Here is a 17696-nt window from a genome sequence, read left to right on the forward strand (position 1 = left end):
TGGTTATGTTCCATTTGTTCCTCCCCTGGAATGACTGCCAGAAAGTTGAAAAGGTTCTGTGGAAACCTTTGGAGCAATCTAATATTTCAATGAGAAAGGAAGAGGGGAACATATAGACAATTGCAATCGCTCTATATAGAAACATCATTAAAGGGATCCGTAACTAGGAACTGCCATGCTAATATGAATATGACTTTTAAAACTCAATACTTTTCTAATCCTATCCCATCTCTAAATGCACTCCTTTTTAAAATAGCTTTATTGAGATACAATTCACATATTATAAAATTCATACTCCCTCTTTGGAAAGGATTAGCATCCCACTTTGCAGAAAAGATGAAGACTATCAAGCTGAACATTTCTTGCCCCACCTCTATCCTCTCTAACCAAAGGTCTCTATTTCTACACTTACCATTGACAAATCCAATCCCTCCACCCTGGATTCCTTATATCCTTGGTTTTTAACTCCATCAAGAATGTTTAATGTCTTTACATTTATGTAAGGAGGTAGCTCGTAGATGGGCCTTTCCAAAGGAGCCATAAGCAATAGGGTGTGACCCAAATGGGGTTAGCTAAGCAGTGTGGTCAGACAGCAAGAGGCCTGGGCAGGGCAAGATTGCTGACTAGACTGAGGCAGCAGGGCTTGGCAAGTTTAGGAGACTCAACAGGCTTTAAGCCTTCTTCAAAAGGTAGCAATCAAGGTCAGAGAAGCAAACTAATTAGACCCTTCAGGACAGTGCTCCAGAGCCAGTGCTAGAAAGAACTTGTTCTCTGACTGAAGCCTAGGAAACCATTGCCCTTTTGTCAATTGTAGCCTAAGTATTCTCCAGTCAGCATCTTTCCCTGTCAGAGCTTTCTAGATATTGGGGAAAACTAAAACAAAAATTAAAACAAAAAGATTTTAAAAAGAAGTATGGGGGGAAGGAAAGAAGGAAGGAAAGAAAAAAGAAAAAGGAAGGAAGGCAAGGAAAAAAAAGTAGATACTGTCTTCATCTATTCAAGAGCTCTCAGTGTCCAAGTCAGATTCAAGGCTTGGCTGAAGGACTGAGTCCCTCATGGTGGGCTAATTCTTCCAAGCCTTGTAATTTTCTTCATAGCTTTCCTTTCAGTACCTGCCTTGAGAAAAGGACAATGAGTAAGTACAAAGAAAAAAGACAATTTATAGATATTGCTGCCAGTTGATGCCTCCTTATGTCCTTTTTATGCATTTAGGAGGTCACCAGTGATCTAAAATCCTAAATCCAATGCCAATGCTCTCTTCTTGGACTTTAATTATTTTCACAATCTGAGAAGCATACTTTTTTTTTTTCAAGCAACATGCTTCTTAAAGTCCCTGCTATGTTTCCTCAATGCCTCTCCCATCCGCCTGACTACATTAGAGGAGCTGACCCCTGATTACTACTATTGGGTAGTCACCAAGCTTTAGTTTTTGGTTCTTCATTCCTCGCTTTCTTCACCCTCTCTCCTTAGAAACCACCTTTCTTCCTGAGGGTCAACTCCTGATACTTTTAATGTCTCTTTCTTGGTTTTATATTACTAGCTCTGTAATCATTCCTGAGCTCCAATCCCATTCCTCCAACTATCTTCCACCATGGATGTCCCATGATTACTTCAAATTCAAACACTGAAGTTAGTCTTAGTCTTGCCTACCCAAAATGGCTTGTCCTGCTATAGTCTCCTTATTTTTCACACATTAGTAAAACGCCAGTCATCTAATGCTGTCAATGAGCAGCCTGTCTCCATTCCTACTCTTCTATGAGAAAATTTCAAAATCTTATCTCCCTTCTTTTCCAAGATAAAAACTTTCTAGGAAGAATATTAAGCAAACAACTGTACCATGTTAGACACCATACGTCATTATCAACGAGAGAAATTTAGAAACAGGTAAAAAATAACATCCTCTATATTTTTAAATTTCATTTTTGAAAATCACAAACTTGAGGATTTTTTTTTTCAGAAATAAATACTGTTAAAGTGACCTTTTCATGTATAGCAAAAGGGCATTTCTTTTATCTACCTCTGGCTCTTATGATTCAGAAAGAAAAAAGTCCTATTTTCTAAAAATCCATTCTTGGTTCAGATAGATGTGCTTTAATTGAAGCACTGTTTACAACCTGGAACTCTCTCTGTGGATGCTTTTGATCCAGAAACTATAATCAAAAGCTTCTGCACTGAGCATATGGCAATGTACTTCTAGAACACAGGAAAATTGTGGCCATCTGAATTCCTAGCAATTTCAGCTACAGAAAAGAGTTTTTTTAAGAAAGCTGCTTACTGAATTTCCCTCTTAAAAAGGTTCTCTTTTTCTTTCCTCTGTTGTATGGAAAGGAAAAATCAGCAGGTAAAGTCAGAATAAGTAATTTATTCATTTTTCAACTCTGTTTTCTTTTACTTGCTCAGAGCTCTATTATACGTTTTCTGTGGAATTAATTTTCTACCTGGTGTCTATACTTTTATTTTTTAAAATCCTACAGGCAGGAATTGAACCAAGTTATGTTGAATTATGTAAAAAGCACCTTTCAGGAATGGTATTCTTGCCTTTCTCCCATATCTAACGCTGTTCCCTCTGCTACTTCACATGCTAATATTTCCCAAAGATTCAGGAAAATTGGAACTCTCGTGCTGGTTGGACTATAAGTTACCATGTATTAGCCTTGTGATCCAAAGTGACAGAAACAGGATTAAAACTCAAACTATTTAAGGGGGTGGGGGAAGCAGGTGGGGAAGATTTTGGTCTTACATAATTGGGTAAGATGGGCACTACACAGGACTGGACCAAGGGTTCAAGTGAGATTGTCATGACATCCTCTTATTCCCAATCAAAAATGAACTTTACTTTTCTCTCTTTGTTCTTTCCTAAAACACTCAGACAACACTCTATGTTCAGAGATGGTGGTCCTTTCTTTCAAAAATGTAACCGTTCCCTGCTAGCTACAGCAGAAAAATCACAGAGAAGGGTTCTGATTGACCCAGGGGTCCATCCCTGAGTCAATCACTGTGGCCACGGAACCTAAAATGAGCAGTATAGCCTAGAGGTTAATAGCATGTACTCTGATGGAATTTTGTAGATTTATGTAATCTCCTTTTAATGTACTCTCTGCCACTTGCCAGGCTCATTATCCCATTTTCATGGGAAGTCCCACTGCCATTTCCCCAGTTCAGTGCAGGGTCCTGGAGCCTAAGCATTGACCAGTGAGAGGCAGCCCAGGTTTTGGTTGTTCATTGCTCTTTTCATGCATCCCTATATAACAGCTATTTCCACTTCCCTAGGTAGAAGAGGAAAAAAATAAGGATATACTCTCAGTCCACTTCTCTCTAAATTTGGGATTATTTGTGAGAATTCTAATGATTTGATTTTAACTTTCAAGGATTGCTTCTGGTAAATACGAGTAGAGCCACACTAAGCTTCAGCAAAATCTTCCACTTGTATATTGGCTGTAACTTTTTCTGGTTTATCTCTGTTCCTTTCCTAACGTAGCTGTTACTAAAAAAAATTTTGCTGGTAAAAAAAAAAAAAATTATATTATATATTGGGACTTCCCTGGTGGTGCAGTGGTTAGGAATCCTCCTGCCAATGCAGGGGACACGGGTTCGAGCCCTGATCCAGGAAGATCCCGCATGCCCCGGAGCAACTAAGACTGTGCGCAACAACTGCTGAGCCTGCACTGTAGAGCCTGCGAGCCACAACTACTGAGCCCACGTGCCACAACTACTGAAGCCCGTGCTCCTAGAGCCCATGCTCTGCAACGGGAGAAGCCACCGCAATGAGAAGCCCATGCACTGCAACGAACAGTAGCCCCCGCTTGCCGCAACTAGAGAAAGCCCATGTGCAGCAAGGAAGACCCAACGCAGCCAAAAATAAATAAATAAATAAAAAATAATATATATTTATATATACTTTTAGTTATATATACTTATTTATATATATATAATTTATATATATATAAATAAATATATATGTATAATTTATAGAGAGTGTTACTTAATTAGATATTGGTGGACAGAGTGTGTGATTCAACTTCACTCCCCCATCTTCATGCAGAATTAGCCTCAGCTTATATTGCACAATTAAAGGAGCCACTCAAGTGACTCTCACCTAGACAATAGATTGCTTCAAGGGTACTTGCTATGTTGTCCTAGGCAGAAAAGAGGCTGGCAGTTTCTTTTATTGGAAAAGTTTGTGTCCTGCCTCATCAGTTATTCTATAATACATACATGAGTGAGGGCAAGCATAGCTCTGATAAGCTTTTTATATAATCTAATTGGATAAAAAACCTTTTTCCCCCTGCACACATCTTCTGTTTTCTTTGCTTTCAGAATATATGTCTTTTGTAATTATTCCTTCCCATGTTTGAGAACCATTCCCCAAATTTCTGTTCATTGATTTACCTCCCTATCTCGTCTTACTGTTTCGGCTAGGAGGAAGTGGGAGGCTCTGATCATTTACCGAATCATAGTCCCCCTTCTTTTTTTTTTTTAAGACAATTTTTTTAGAGAAGTTTTAGGTTCACAACAAAATTAAGAGGAAGAAGCAGAGATTTCCCAAATACCGCTGCCCTCACACATGCATAGCCTCCTCATTATCAACATCCCTAACCAGAGCGGTACATTTGTTACAACTGATGAACCTACACTGACACCGCATAATCACCAAAATTCATGGTTTGGACAAATGTAGAATGACATGTACCCATTTTGACAGTACAGAGTATTTTCAACACACTTTTAAAAAGCCTCCGTGCTCCAACTAGTCATCCCTTACCGCCAACCCCTGGCAATGACTGATCTCTTTACTGTCTCCATAGTTTTGCTTCTTTCAGAACATCATATAGTTGGAAATCATACAGTATGTAGCCTTTTCAGGTTGACTTCTTTCACTTAATAATATGCATTTAAGGTTCCTCCATGACTCATCATGGTTTAACAGCTCATTTCTTTTCAGCACTGAATGATATTCCATAGTCTTGATGTACCACAGTTTATTTACCTGCTAACCTACTGAAAGACAGAGTGTTTAATTCTAAGTTTCAGCAAGTGTAAACAAAGCTGTTATAAACATCTGTGTGCAGGTTTTTGTGTGGAAATAGTTTTTAACTCCTTTGGGTAAATTCTGAGGGGCATGATTGCTGGATCGTATGGTAAGAGTACATTTAGTTTTGTAAGAAACTGCCAAACTATCTTCCAATGTGACCGTACAATTTTGTGTTCTCAGCAGCAATGCATGAGAGTTCCTGTTGCTCCACATCCTCTACAGCATTTGCTGTTGCCAGTGTTCCAGATTTTGGCCATTTTAATAGATATGTAGTAGTATCTCATTATTGTTTTATTCTGCATTCCCTCATGACATATGATGTGGAGCATTTTTCATATGCTTATTTGACATCTATATATCTTCTTTGGTGAGGTGTCTCTTAAGGTCTTTGGCCCATTTTTCAATCAGGCTGTTTGTTTTCTTATTGTTGAGTTTTAAGAGTTCTTTGTGTATTTGTGATAACAATTGTTTATTAGAAGTATCTTTTGCAAATATTTTTTTCCCAGTCTGTGATTTGTCTTCTCATTCTTCTGACATTGTCTTTCACAGACCAGAAGTTTTTTTATTTCACTGAAATTCAGCTTATCCATTGTTTCTTTCATGGATCAGGCCTTTGGTATTGTATCTAAGAAGTCGTCATCAATCCAAAGGTCATCTAAGTTTCTCCTATGTTATCTGCTAGGAGTTTTATAGTTTTGTGTTTTAATTTTGGGTCTGTGATCCATTTTGAGTTAGATTTTGTGGAGGGTGTAAGGTCTGTGTCTAGACTAATTTTTTTGCACATAGTTGTCCAGTTTTTCCAGCACCATCTTTGCTCCATTGCATTGCCTTTGCTCCTTTGTCAAAGATCAGTTGACTATAGATCAGGGTCTATTTCTGCATTCTCTGTTCTGTTCCAGTGATCTATTTGTCTATTCTTTCCCCAAAACCACACTGTCTTGATTACTGTGGCTGTACAGTAAGTCTTGAAATCAGATAACATCAGTCCTTCAGCTTTGTTTTTCTCCTTCAATATTGTTTTGGCTATTCTGGTATTTTGCCTCCCATAAAAATTTAGAGTCAATTTGTCAATATCCACAGAATAACTTGCTGGGATTTTGATTAGAATAATCCCTCCACTTCATTACTGTCCCAGAGCCCAATGCTCTCAAGTTGCTCCCTGCTAAACAAAACTGCCTGCTGCTGTCTTCCACATGGCCTCTCCTTTGCCTTTCAAAATTACATCTCTTGACTTCTGCTTCCCCCTTAATGAAAACTCCAGTAGGTGTTAGAAGACCCACAATCTGATGTATGTGACTTATTAGTAGTTCCAAAACATTCCAAGAAGTATTTGCCTTTAACCAAGTGAATACCTATAATTGTCTGTGTATCAGGGAGTTTTCTGGTTGGAGATGTTTATTTTACCATTTAATAAAAGCTGCCCTTTATAGTCTGGGCGTCGGTCAAGGTAAGGAGGTGAGCTTTTCTTCCATCTTGAGGAAGGAGGAGAAAACTGTTTTGGGAAGATGGTTCTTTTCACCAGCTGATCACTGAAGACTCAACTTAAAGAAGTCCTGTCTCTTCTCATCTTGCCAGCTAGGGAGTAAATAGTAGGCCCTGACTGAATTCGCTTTGGGATTCAGGGGGCTTTGGAGAACACTTAAAGGGCCTTTGCAGCCCAAGAGATCTGAGTTCAAATCTTTGGGTGGCAATATGACCTTGGGCAAGTTATTTAATTTCTTTGAGTTTAGGTTTCTTCATTTGTAAAACAGAGATATTACCCTTAAAGGGTTGTTGAGATTTAAATGAGATAAATAAAATACCTATTACAGTGCGGAGCAGGTGTTTAATAAACACTAGCTTTTATAAATAATTGCCCTTTGTTTATGGGTGGAAAAGCCTCCAGTTGAGCAAGTGAGGGTGAGCCAATAGTATTTAATGGCAATCTTCAAATATTAGAGGCATTGGAATTAATTTTTCTATAGTAACAGTATTATAAATAATGGCTAGGGTCCTATACCATTGCTCAAATATCTATTTAACCTATAATATTCCTGACGGAGTTTTCTATAGTAAGGTTGCTGTTGGCAATACAGGCAGGTTTCTGGGGCAGTCAATATCTTAGATGCACAGAGACCCTCATTATTTTTGTGAGATAATGAGTTCAGAATGCTTACGTGAAATTCCAGCAACATAGTCCCCCTGATTCAGCCTTTGTTATAGGATTAGGAACTCTTTTCTTCTGACCTCCCTCATCTATTGGGTGTTGGCTGTGGGGATGGAAGCCCCTCTTGGTGGGTCCCTTGGCACAGGCCCTAGGAGGAAAGGTATTTATATTAATGAGTTTAGGATGGCAGGGAGGAGGGTAATGACAGGGATGTCAGTAAATAAGCTAGTGAGAAAGAGGCATGATTACTTCTCCATGTGAGCTGACTTCCTATATGCTCCTCCCCCCCCAAAAAAAAAAATCTCAGAGTTTAGCCTGTTTGCTTTTCTTTACACTGTAACCACCCCTCAAGTCTGATAAAAGTCCCCTTTCCCTTTAAGACCAGCACAAAGAGAGCGTATCTCTTTGTCCTGCCAGTCCCCAAAACCACAGTACTTTGGTTTTCTAAGAGATTTTGCTGCTAGCAATAAGGCAAAATAAGGCAAAATTTTATTTAAAAAAAGACTTCCTTTTTCAGAGCCATCCTTCCTCTTTTATTTCTTAGAAATAAAGCTGAAGAATAAAACTAAAGAAACTACGGGGAAAAATAGAATGAAAGAAACTAAAGGGAAAAACCACAAAGGCACGTAGCCTTTGAGCATTCAAAGGACAGAATGACAAAATTCAATTACAGTTCAGGGAGTAGTTAGATTCAAGAATTCCCCTGGACTTTTTGTGTTAGGAGGTGGACTTGTGGCCTTTGGGCAGAGGGGACAGGGAAGGGAGGATGAAAGGCGTAATTGACCTCCATCTCTTCCATTTCCTTATCTTACTAATTTTGCTACAAGGTCAGAGTTATGCTCAAGTTGCATAAGAAGTCAGGACTGGATTTAGGATTGAATAGAACCTTATTAAGGGAAGGTGAGTGACATTACAGGGTGATCTATGAAGAGCAGCAGTTTGAAATTTAAGGGATTGTCTATGGCCACTTCTCCAAGGTAGTTCTTCAGGGACTCTTTTTATATATATGTAAGTCAGGTCCTGTCTATATTCAGGGTTCAACTATTAGTGAGGATCTACTCTGTGCTATGATAAATATTGGGGAATCAGGGATACAATAGATGTATTTAAAGATGCTTGTGTAATCATCAACATGAAATGTTTCACTAATTAAGCTGAGTGGTCATGCAGTACAACCACCAGTCTGCACAGCAAAAGCTATTTCATAGATCATAGAGCAGTAGAGGATCCTTCCTATACATTAGGGGTCGGCAAACTTTTTCTCTAAAGGGCCAAACAGTAAATATTTTGCTTTGCAGGATATATAGTCTCTGTTGAAACTACTCAACTCTGCAGTTGTAGTCTGAAAGCAGCCATAGACAATATCTAAATGCCTATGCATTGCTGTGTTCCAATAAATTTTACTAATGGACATGGGAATTCCATATAATTTTCATGTATCATGAGATATTTTTCTTCTATTGATTTTTTTCAACCATTTAAAAATGTAAAAAACATTCTCAGCTCAAGGACTATATAAAACCAGACAGCAGGCTGTAGTTGTAGTGGCATAAATAGATATAGTAGAAGGATTTAGTTGTTTCATTGAAACAGTTCATCTGCTAAACATCAAAGATAGGTTGTTGAATGGGCATTTTTTTCTGAATAAGAGTAAAAGGAATGTCCTCACTTCTCATTAGTTGTTGTACTGTAGTCCCATAGTTTTGGATACAGACTGGGATGGCCTCAGAATACTTGTGGCGTCTCAAACATCACTGGAAAATTTGATTTGGACTGAGGTTTGACACTATATGGAAAACTTTAGAAAGAATATGTCAAAAGGTTAGATTTAATTTAATAATAATAATAATGAGTTGCTAACATCTATTGAATTCTGACTATGTTCCAAAACACTGTGCTCATTTAATCTTCATAATTGTATGAAGAAAGTCTATTACTATTCCCACTTTATAGATAAGGAAAGTAAAGCACAAAGAGATTAAGCAACTTGTCTAAATGATTGATTAGGCCAGGAGTCAAACTCTGTTTATTTCAAGGATGAAGGAATTTAATAAAAACTAACAGATGTTTATCAGGAATAAAAATGCCAAGCAAAATGTTGTTGATAATCAGGTTAACCTTGTTAATTTTACAGATGAGGAAAACAAAGTTTACGAGACATTTTCCATGGTCACACAGCAAATGACAGATCAGGAGTAGATCTCAGATTTTCCAACTACTAGGTCCCTTAGTTTCTTTTATTCTGCTATACAGTATGCCCTTCAAAACCAAAAGACAGGCAGAATAGAATGAGTAAACATGTTAAACTTTGGGCTATATACAGAATTTATGTGGAATATAGAAAAATCTTGATTTAAGATCTAAAATATAAAATTAAAGTCATTTAAAATAAAATCTGAATTAATAATTAAAACACAAATTAAACTGTAAGTATGTTAGACCTCAATAAAATAGTTTTTTTTTTTTAAGACAAGTTTTAAATCCCTCATTTTTATGAGGAGACTAGGATAAATAATGGAATTCATTTACATCTTTCAAATTAAAAAAAGGGAGATGGCTCTTAAATTTATTTTTTAAAAAGTTTTTATTATAGTTGATTTACAATGTTGCATTAGTTTCTGCTGTACAGCAAGGTGTATCTGTTATACATATACATATATCCACTAATTTTTGGATTCTTTTCTTCAACTTATTTTTTAAGTAACTTTTTTTTATTGCTAAACGAAGTATATGTACACTGCAAAAAACTTAGGGAAAGCAAAAGGAAATAAAATTACCAGTACTCCTCCTATCCAAGTAATAGTGTGAACTTTTTGGGGGGTTGTTCGTTTTGTTTTCTGTTTTTTGTTTTTTACCACAAGGGTATAAAATCAAAATCAGTTCAGCAATTTTTTTTAAAAACTACTTTTTTTTTTGGTGGGGAGTTCCTATTTACATTCACTCTTAACATTTTCTGAACACCTAGGTTGGAAAGGGCACTGCGCTAGACACTTGGGATACAGGACAGTTTCTCCCTAAGAGGGTACCTGGGAGTAGACATAAACAGATGTTTATCAATAATAATACAAAACTTGTGTTAAAATACAATGAGAGTTGAATCTCACAGTTGAGACTGTGACACTAAACATTCTGGAATTCTTAGGTTTTTCCGAAACAGCTCAACACAGGGCTGGTGCAGTACTGTTATCAGCACTACTTCAAAACGAATGTTAAGTTAAACATTGGTGAAAACCCTTCATTTTAGTACTTGTCAACTGTTTAAACCTTTCAAAATTTTCCTTTTTACCGACCTGGAAACGCGCGTCCAGCCGGGGTAACCATTGCGCGGGGACAGAGACACTGCAGGGTTCACATCCACTTGGAGTATTCGCGGGCCGCCTAGTGGAGCGGTGCTTGTTGGGACTTGTAGTCTCTACCAGGACCGAAGACACCGCAACTGCATTTATAATGCACTTCTCCCTTTTAAGCTTTCTAGCCCAACAGTCAGATTAAGCCCTAACCTAAAGCATAATTTGACAACCCTTACCTCTTCCAAGGCTCTTTATGTTTTTACTAGGTTCCTCACGTTCAACATTCAAACGCACACCGTCCCTCACAAGCCTCAAAGAGATTGGTCTGTCCTCAGCAGTGGGCGGAGCCTTAGGTGGACTGGATCTCTGGATTGGCCAACATCTCACTCGAAGAGGCGTTTTCCACTTGCTGTTCTGTACACTGTGGTAAAAAAGTAAATCCTTTACCGCAGTGTTCCTTTTCGCCGCGAGAATCTCGCGATATTTCCGCCAGAGGGACCTAGCGACGCGTAGAGAGCCGCCGAGGCCAGTGGGGGTGGCAGGCACCGGAGCAGGGAAGAGCCAGGTCAGGGTGGGGAGGACGAGCGAGTGCTGCTTGCGCCACTTGGGTTCGGTCCGGGCCAGCCACCCAGAACCCAGAGGAAGTGTTGTGGACGGCGTGTCCCTCCTGGCCGGTGAGTCGGCCCCGGGTCGCGGCCGCTGGGGTCGACCCCGAGTTTCACCTGGGCCCGCGCGGGTTGTGACAGGTGCGCGGACGAGCGCGGCGCTCCGCCCGCTCGCCGGTCCGCCCCCTCCGGGCCTCGCCCGCGTGGGCTCGGGATGAGCTGCGGGCCGCAGCTGAGCGGCTCCCGCTCCTGGCGCCTGTCGCTGCCGCCGTCTCCTCTCAAGAGCGGCCGCTGCCCGTGAGGGAAAGAGGGAGGGAAGCGGCCGCTGACCCCGGGCATGAGCCGGACGCGACATCCGTTGCTGGATTAAGGCGCCGACATGAACCTGCACCAGGTGCTGACTGGGGCTGTGAACCCCGGCGACCACTGCTTCTCCGTGGGCAGCGTCGGCGACCAGCGCTTCACGGTGAGTGAGGGAGGTTCCCGCGTCGCCCGTGGCGAGTCGGCGCCCCTGAGTCAGCCGGGCTCGGCCCAGAGTGACGGGCAGAGCCCAAGAAAGCCTCGTCGCCCTCGCGGGGCGTCCGCTACGGAGGTCTCAGCTCCTTAGGGCCGGCGGACCTGGCCTTTGAGAACGAAGGAGGCAATAATGCTTCGGTCATTGAGTTACTTAATGTACAGAGGCTAAACTCGGAAGTTAGAATGTTTTGTAGGATTTTTAAAGTTTTTAATCTGACGTCCTCGGGCTGGGGAGGTTTACTAAAGTCGTTTATCCGAGAATCGTTGGTGTGTAATGTGTGTGGGGGCTTTTTATTGCCCCACTCCATAGGCTCTAATTGTCAAGTTGAGGAATAGTTGGGATTGGTTTCATTTCTTCCTCTAAGTTTAGGTCAAGTGTCTTTGTAGTTAAAAAGAGTGGGTGTCTTAAAAACAGGTAGCTGTCAACAACTAGCGCTGAGTAAAAATATAGTGAAAACAGTGCTTTTCACTTATTTTTCTTTAAATTCACTGGGAATAACTTTGGAAAGAAAAAACTATTTTTCGTAAATGGTTCACTCCTGCCATCCTTTTAATTCCATATGTAACAGTTTAGTAGTCCTGGGAGGCTTATATTTATTTTAGATTGTTCACATTAATTACTAAAAGTTGCATTACTGTTTCTTAGGAAAACTCCTCTTTGGTGTGTAGTGGTAATTCCAGGTTAAAGTTTAAATGGAAGTGTCTTGTTTTTCATTTGTTTTCCCCAGATAGTGAAAGGAAGAGGGCCCCAAACTTTTGCTCCTTACCAGTATATTGACATTTTCTGCCTTAACTATAGCGGGTTTTTTTTAAAGAATTAAGTATAGTTTTTATAATAATTTCAAGCTATAAGTCAGTATTGCACATGATAACCTATATCTGAATATATGTATAGTGCTCATGATTTTTGCTACAACTTGAATGGCTATCTCTTAGTTGTGATTAAAACGTAATTTTACATAAAAAAGTGAAACAAAATAAACACCTTAATAGATGCCCCAGGTTTTCTTGTCATCCGATTTTGACTTTTTTTGTCGTCTTTATCAGTCGGAATAAATAATAGGGAAAAAAAGTAGTCATTATTTAACATGGTGTAGGCATTTAATACCTGAATTGTGCTTTTAGATCTCTGCCAACCAAGTACTTTGCTTTCACATAGAGTCTGTACCTCCCCTGTAGAGTGACTCATACACACCTTAACTTGCACTTGACACTAGCAGTTTTAGAGATTCTAATTCTAAAAGTTGACCCCACCTCAGTGCTCAAGAGGAGAGTGAACTCTGAGGGTCTCAGTGGGCAACCATAGTCTCCCCGCAGTTGAACATTGCTCACTGCTCTTGCTGTTTAGAAAATAAAGATCGTCCTAAAAAGATTTTGCTAGTGGGAGATTATAGGATGGTAACATTACATTCTCTGCCATCGCCTAAAATTATATGAGTGCTTCCTCCAATGTAAATGCTAACAACTTTTTCTGAGAAGGCATTCAGAATCTATGTAAGCTGTGGTGTGAACTTCAAAGCATATACAATACGTTGGCCTATTTATACACCTAGATGACCCTTCTAAGTGTATATAAAATCTTGGTGAATGCTTCTGTTATTTTAAAGGAGAGATGAGTTAATGTGCCAAAGATAAGACTATCCTACGCCATCATGTAGCTTGTTGCACAGTTCTACTGAATTTTAGTCTGTTTCCATAGACCAGGCTTTAATCATCTCCCACCAAGCCTACTGCAGATTTCTTCCAGATCTCAGGAATCAGTCCAGTAAATAAGGTAAAAATAAACATTTTGTTGTTATTTAGTATAAAGAGATCCCAGGTCGCCATAATTTTGGTGGTAGTTTATTAACAATCATCTTTTTTCCTTTGCAGCTAATCCATCCCTGACTGTCTAACATTAAATTGATAGTTCCGTTATAAGCCAAGTTTCTTGCCCTCAGTCTGCTGGACACTATATACATCTTAAATTTATTTCTCTTGAAATTACTGTCTTTGTTAAAATGTAAAATCTGTTGTTTACTCCTTGAATTTTGTTTTTAACCTCTTCTGATTTTGGCTTCTTTTTCTTTTCATAGAAAGAGAACAAACATTAATGGTAGATGGTATGTGCAGACTAAAAAACTCTCTCCAAATTCCAGTTTTACTTGAGCTAGGGATGTGAAATCTTCCGCTTGCAGGCCCACTTGAAGAATTACTTTGTTTCTCCTGTTACATTATGCCTTCTCTAAAGACAGACTTTACATTAGTAATTCATCTCTTTGCATGTTTGCAGATAACTTATTTGTTCTTTTTTTGAAAGATTACAAGAGATGAGATCCTGTTTTCTGAATATAGTCTGACAGGTTTTAAATTGAAATGAAATTGAGTGCCATTTCTCATGGATTCTTGATTTTAAAATATGAAATTAATATAGTTAGTATATGTAAGTATTAGATACTTTTTTACTACTTAAACTGGCATCAAACAATTTTGACTTTTCTCTTAGTAAGAAAGCTTCTAGTAGGCAGTGACCTTTTCTCTTATACTTTCAAAGCACTTTATTTGCACTTTCATTATATTAGTGACCTGTCTTGCCTTGTGTATGTCTTCCACAGTTTCATTGTGAGTGCCTGGAACAGTGATTGAGGTACTGGTGTCACCTAATAGTAGAGTCATTACCTGAATTTGATTTCCAACCTAGTCCTTATAGTTAGTTATGTATCCGTGGGCAAGTTCTTTTACATTCTTTGAATTTCTTTTTTTCTTATCTGTAAAGTGGGGCTAAAGAAGAACTTATTCATAGGGTTGTTACATGAAAAAGTGCTAAGTTCCTTGCTTAGTACCTGTAAAACCCTTAAAAATGTCAGTTATTATAAAGGCTAAACTCATTATAATGCATAGCACATAAAAAGTGCTTGATAAATACTGGTTGAATTGATGACTAATAGATAAAGAAGGCTTATTGCTATATAATTAAAAATTGTGTTTTTAAAAAAATATTATTAATAATTTAGATTTGAGTCCAAATAAAATACTTCAATTAAAGTTTAAAAAATTTTTTCCAAAGTCATTTATTACACATTTTGCCGTAAATATCAGGTGAGTAACCAGGAGAGATTTCGGACATCCGAAGCAAAAATTCTTTAATTTTTCTTTATTTACATGAATTTTTCTCTCACTCCTTTTCCCTTGTTAATTTCATACTGTCTTTAGAGTGAAAGTATATGAGCAACCTGGTTCTGATCTGTTGACAACTTTTATTTTTAGAATAAAAATTTTATTTGTAAAAGACAAATAATAAGTTAAAAACAGGCATAGTTAGAATCTGGATTTTCTAATATTTCTGTGCATGCTAGTGACATGTGCTTTAATATACAATAGATTATCCATACTTAGTGTTGAAATTGTGTTTTTACTGAAATGGAAAGGGAGATAATTTCCAAGAGACAGATTGTGTTAATATTTAGGACTTGCTGTCTCTAGTTTGGAATTTAAATGCCTTTGCTATACGAGGGATAACAAACATGTAATAACTCCAGACTCCCTTTTGTATTAGACAACTCTGTGTTCCCAGCCAAGGGGACCCAGATTAGAAGTCAAAAGACTGACTGCAGCTATCTGGGTGTTGGTAGAGAAATGGAGGCTGAATTAGCATTCTCCTTCTTTCTGTAATAGTAAGCATCCTTTAGTTTAACTTTTTGTTTTGTTCACTGTAGGGAGACCTTTATAGGAGGTTCTTTTTTTGGAGAAGCACGTTAATGTTTGTGGATGGAGAGATACAGGAGGGGAAAGTTTGATACTGTTTGTATCTGGAGAAAGAGAATGATTTTTGTGGTGCTCATATGCAATTACGAGTACAAATTGGACTTCTTTTTAAATATTTAGCCTATTTTAAAATTTTATGTTTTAAATAGTATTAAGGTACCTTTAAAATTATTGACGTAATACGAATTCTTAATGTTGTGTTTTAAAAAATGAGAATAATGTTAATTACAACATGCCAAACATAACTCATTTAACCAGGAAGTATACCAGGAAGAAATTCTTTGGGATATTTACCTGGTGTGGTTGGTTAAAACAGAACAGTGAAAACAGGAAATCTAAGTGTTGTACAGAAATCACAGGATTTCCAAATTAGAATGCTGACTGTTGCGGCCTTGAGTAATTTTTGAATATTCGAGAAGGTTGTCTGCCAAATTTAAAGTTAAAAATCATGTTTCAATTGTATGCTTGAAAGCACACATATGAACTCAGTTCTTTCTTTGCACCTTGTTTAGTCTCAAAGTTAGTAAACCCAATATTACGTATGCCTAATAAAAGGATTTTCATTTCTCAATTTAATTTTCATTGCTTAATAATAGGTTATTCTGGTTACAGATCTTTTGACAGAAGCAGCTAGTGTACCAATTACAATATATACATATTAATTTTGAAGCTTAGGTAGCGTGGCAATTTATTTGATAAACCAGTGCTGTTCTTATTGTTTTGATAATAATAGGGTACCTTGAAATGAATTTTTCAGAACAATTTATTTTGGAAAAAATCTATAAAACTAGTTTTAGATTTTGGTTTAGAATGTTATGTATAGTATTACATCTTAGGTTTTTATTTAAAACCAGGTAGATGGGTTATTTTTATTTAAGAATTTAGTAAAGGTAGATTATTTTAAAATCACACAGCCCATTTTATTTGTTTATTTTTTCTTCTTTATTTTGTTTATGTGTGAATTACATTGATTGACTTTTAAAATTGAAGTACAGTTGATTCATAATACTGTGTTGGTTTCAGGTGTCCAGCAAAGTGATTTGGAGATATGTGTGTGTAGGGGTGTGTGTGTGTGTGTGTATATATATACACACACACACATATATATGATTATTTTCTATTATAGGTTATTACAAGAATATTGTTCCCTGTATTATACAATAAATCTTGTTGCTTATCTGTTTTATGTATAGTAGTTTGTATCTGTTAATTCCATACTCCTAATTTATCACTTGCCCCCCTCCCTTTTCCCTTTGGTAACCATAAGCTTGTTTTCTATGTCTGTGAGTCTGTTTCTGTTTTATATATGGATTCATTTGTATTATTTTTTAGATTATACATATAAGTAATATCATACAATATTTGTCTTTCTCTCTGTGACTTCACTTAGTATGATATTCTCTAGGTCCATTCATGTCACTGCAAATGGCAATATTTCATTCTTTTTTATGTCTGAGTAATATTCCATTGTATATATGTACCACATCTTCTTTATCCATTCATCTGTTGATGGACACTTAGGTTGCTTCCATGTCTTGGCTGTTGTAAATAGTGCTGCTATGAACTTTGGGTGCAGAGCCCATTTTGAATTAAAGTTTGTTTTCCTGGTTTGGTTTGGTGTACTTCCATGCTTATTAACTCATCATGTTGTATAAACTCTAGAGATTGAATTAATTTTAATAATCTATTAAAAATATCCATAAGAAGATATGTCTATTTCAAGTGATTTTTGCGTGATATCCAGTTTGGATTTTCTGTACAGATTCATCTCTCTATTTTTTCCCCCCAAGCTTTATTGACATACAGTTTACATGAACGTTGTGTAAGTTTAAGGTGTGCAATGTGATGATGTGATACACATATATAGTGTGAAATCTTTACCACAATAAGGTTAGTTAACATATCCTTTAACTCACATAATTACCATTTTCTTGTTGTTATGATGAGAACATTAAAGCTTTATTCTAATAGCAGCTTGCAACTGTACAATACAATATTGTTAACTATAGTCACCGTGGCGTACATTAGATCCCTGGAACTTATTCATCTTATAACTGAAAGTTTGTATCCTTTGACCAACATCTCCCATTTCCCCCATCCATAGCCCCTGGCAACCACCATTCTATTCTGTTAGTACAATGTTTCTATTAGTACAATGTTTTTAGATTCCACATATAAGTGGAATACATATGTACATTATTTGTCTTTCTTTGTCTGACTTAGCATAATGCCCACAAGGTTGTCACAAGTGGCAGAATTTTCTTCTTTTTTATGACTGAATAATATTCTTTTGTGTTTGTGTGTGTGTGTGTGTGTAAAACATATTTTCTTTATCCATTCATTCACTGATGGACACTTAGGTT

At 37.6% G+C, this 17696-nt stretch overlaps 1 protein-coding gene and 1 long non-coding RNA gene across 3 annotated transcripts in view; one reads left to right on the forward strand and one right to left on the reverse strand.

The window, feature by feature from the left end:
* Positions 1–430: 430 nt before the first annotated feature.
* On the reverse strand, positions 431–10775 carry LOC133089879 (uncharacterized). Its single transcript, XR_009700762.1, has 3 exons — positions 10705–10775; positions 7189–7326; positions 431–1112 (listed from the first exon to the last, which is right to left on the reverse strand). It is a non-coding gene; the product is annotated as an uncharacterized LOC133089879 (long non-coding RNA).
* Positions 10776–10947: 172 nt separating this feature from the next.
* Positions 10948–17696, forward strand: part of DMXL1 (Dmx like 1) — a 129760-nt gene continuing 123011 nt past the window's right edge. For both annotated transcript variants that reach the window (XM_061189539.1, XM_061189540.1), the window contains exon 1: positions 10948–11539. In XM_061189539.1, the coding sequence (XP_061045522.1) occupies positions 11453–11539 (87 nt within the window). In that variant the 5' untranslated portion in view covers positions 10948–11452. The remainder of the gene's footprint in view (positions 11540–17696) is intronic.

The sequence above is a fragment of the Eubalaena glacialis genome, chromosome 4 (genome assembly GCF_028564815.1).
Source record: "Eubalaena glacialis isolate mEubGla1 chromosome 4, mEubGla1.1.hap2.+ XY, whole genome shotgun sequence".
Lineage (NCBI taxonomy): Eukaryota > Metazoa > Chordata > Mammalia > Artiodactyla > Balaenidae > Eubalaena > Eubalaena glacialis.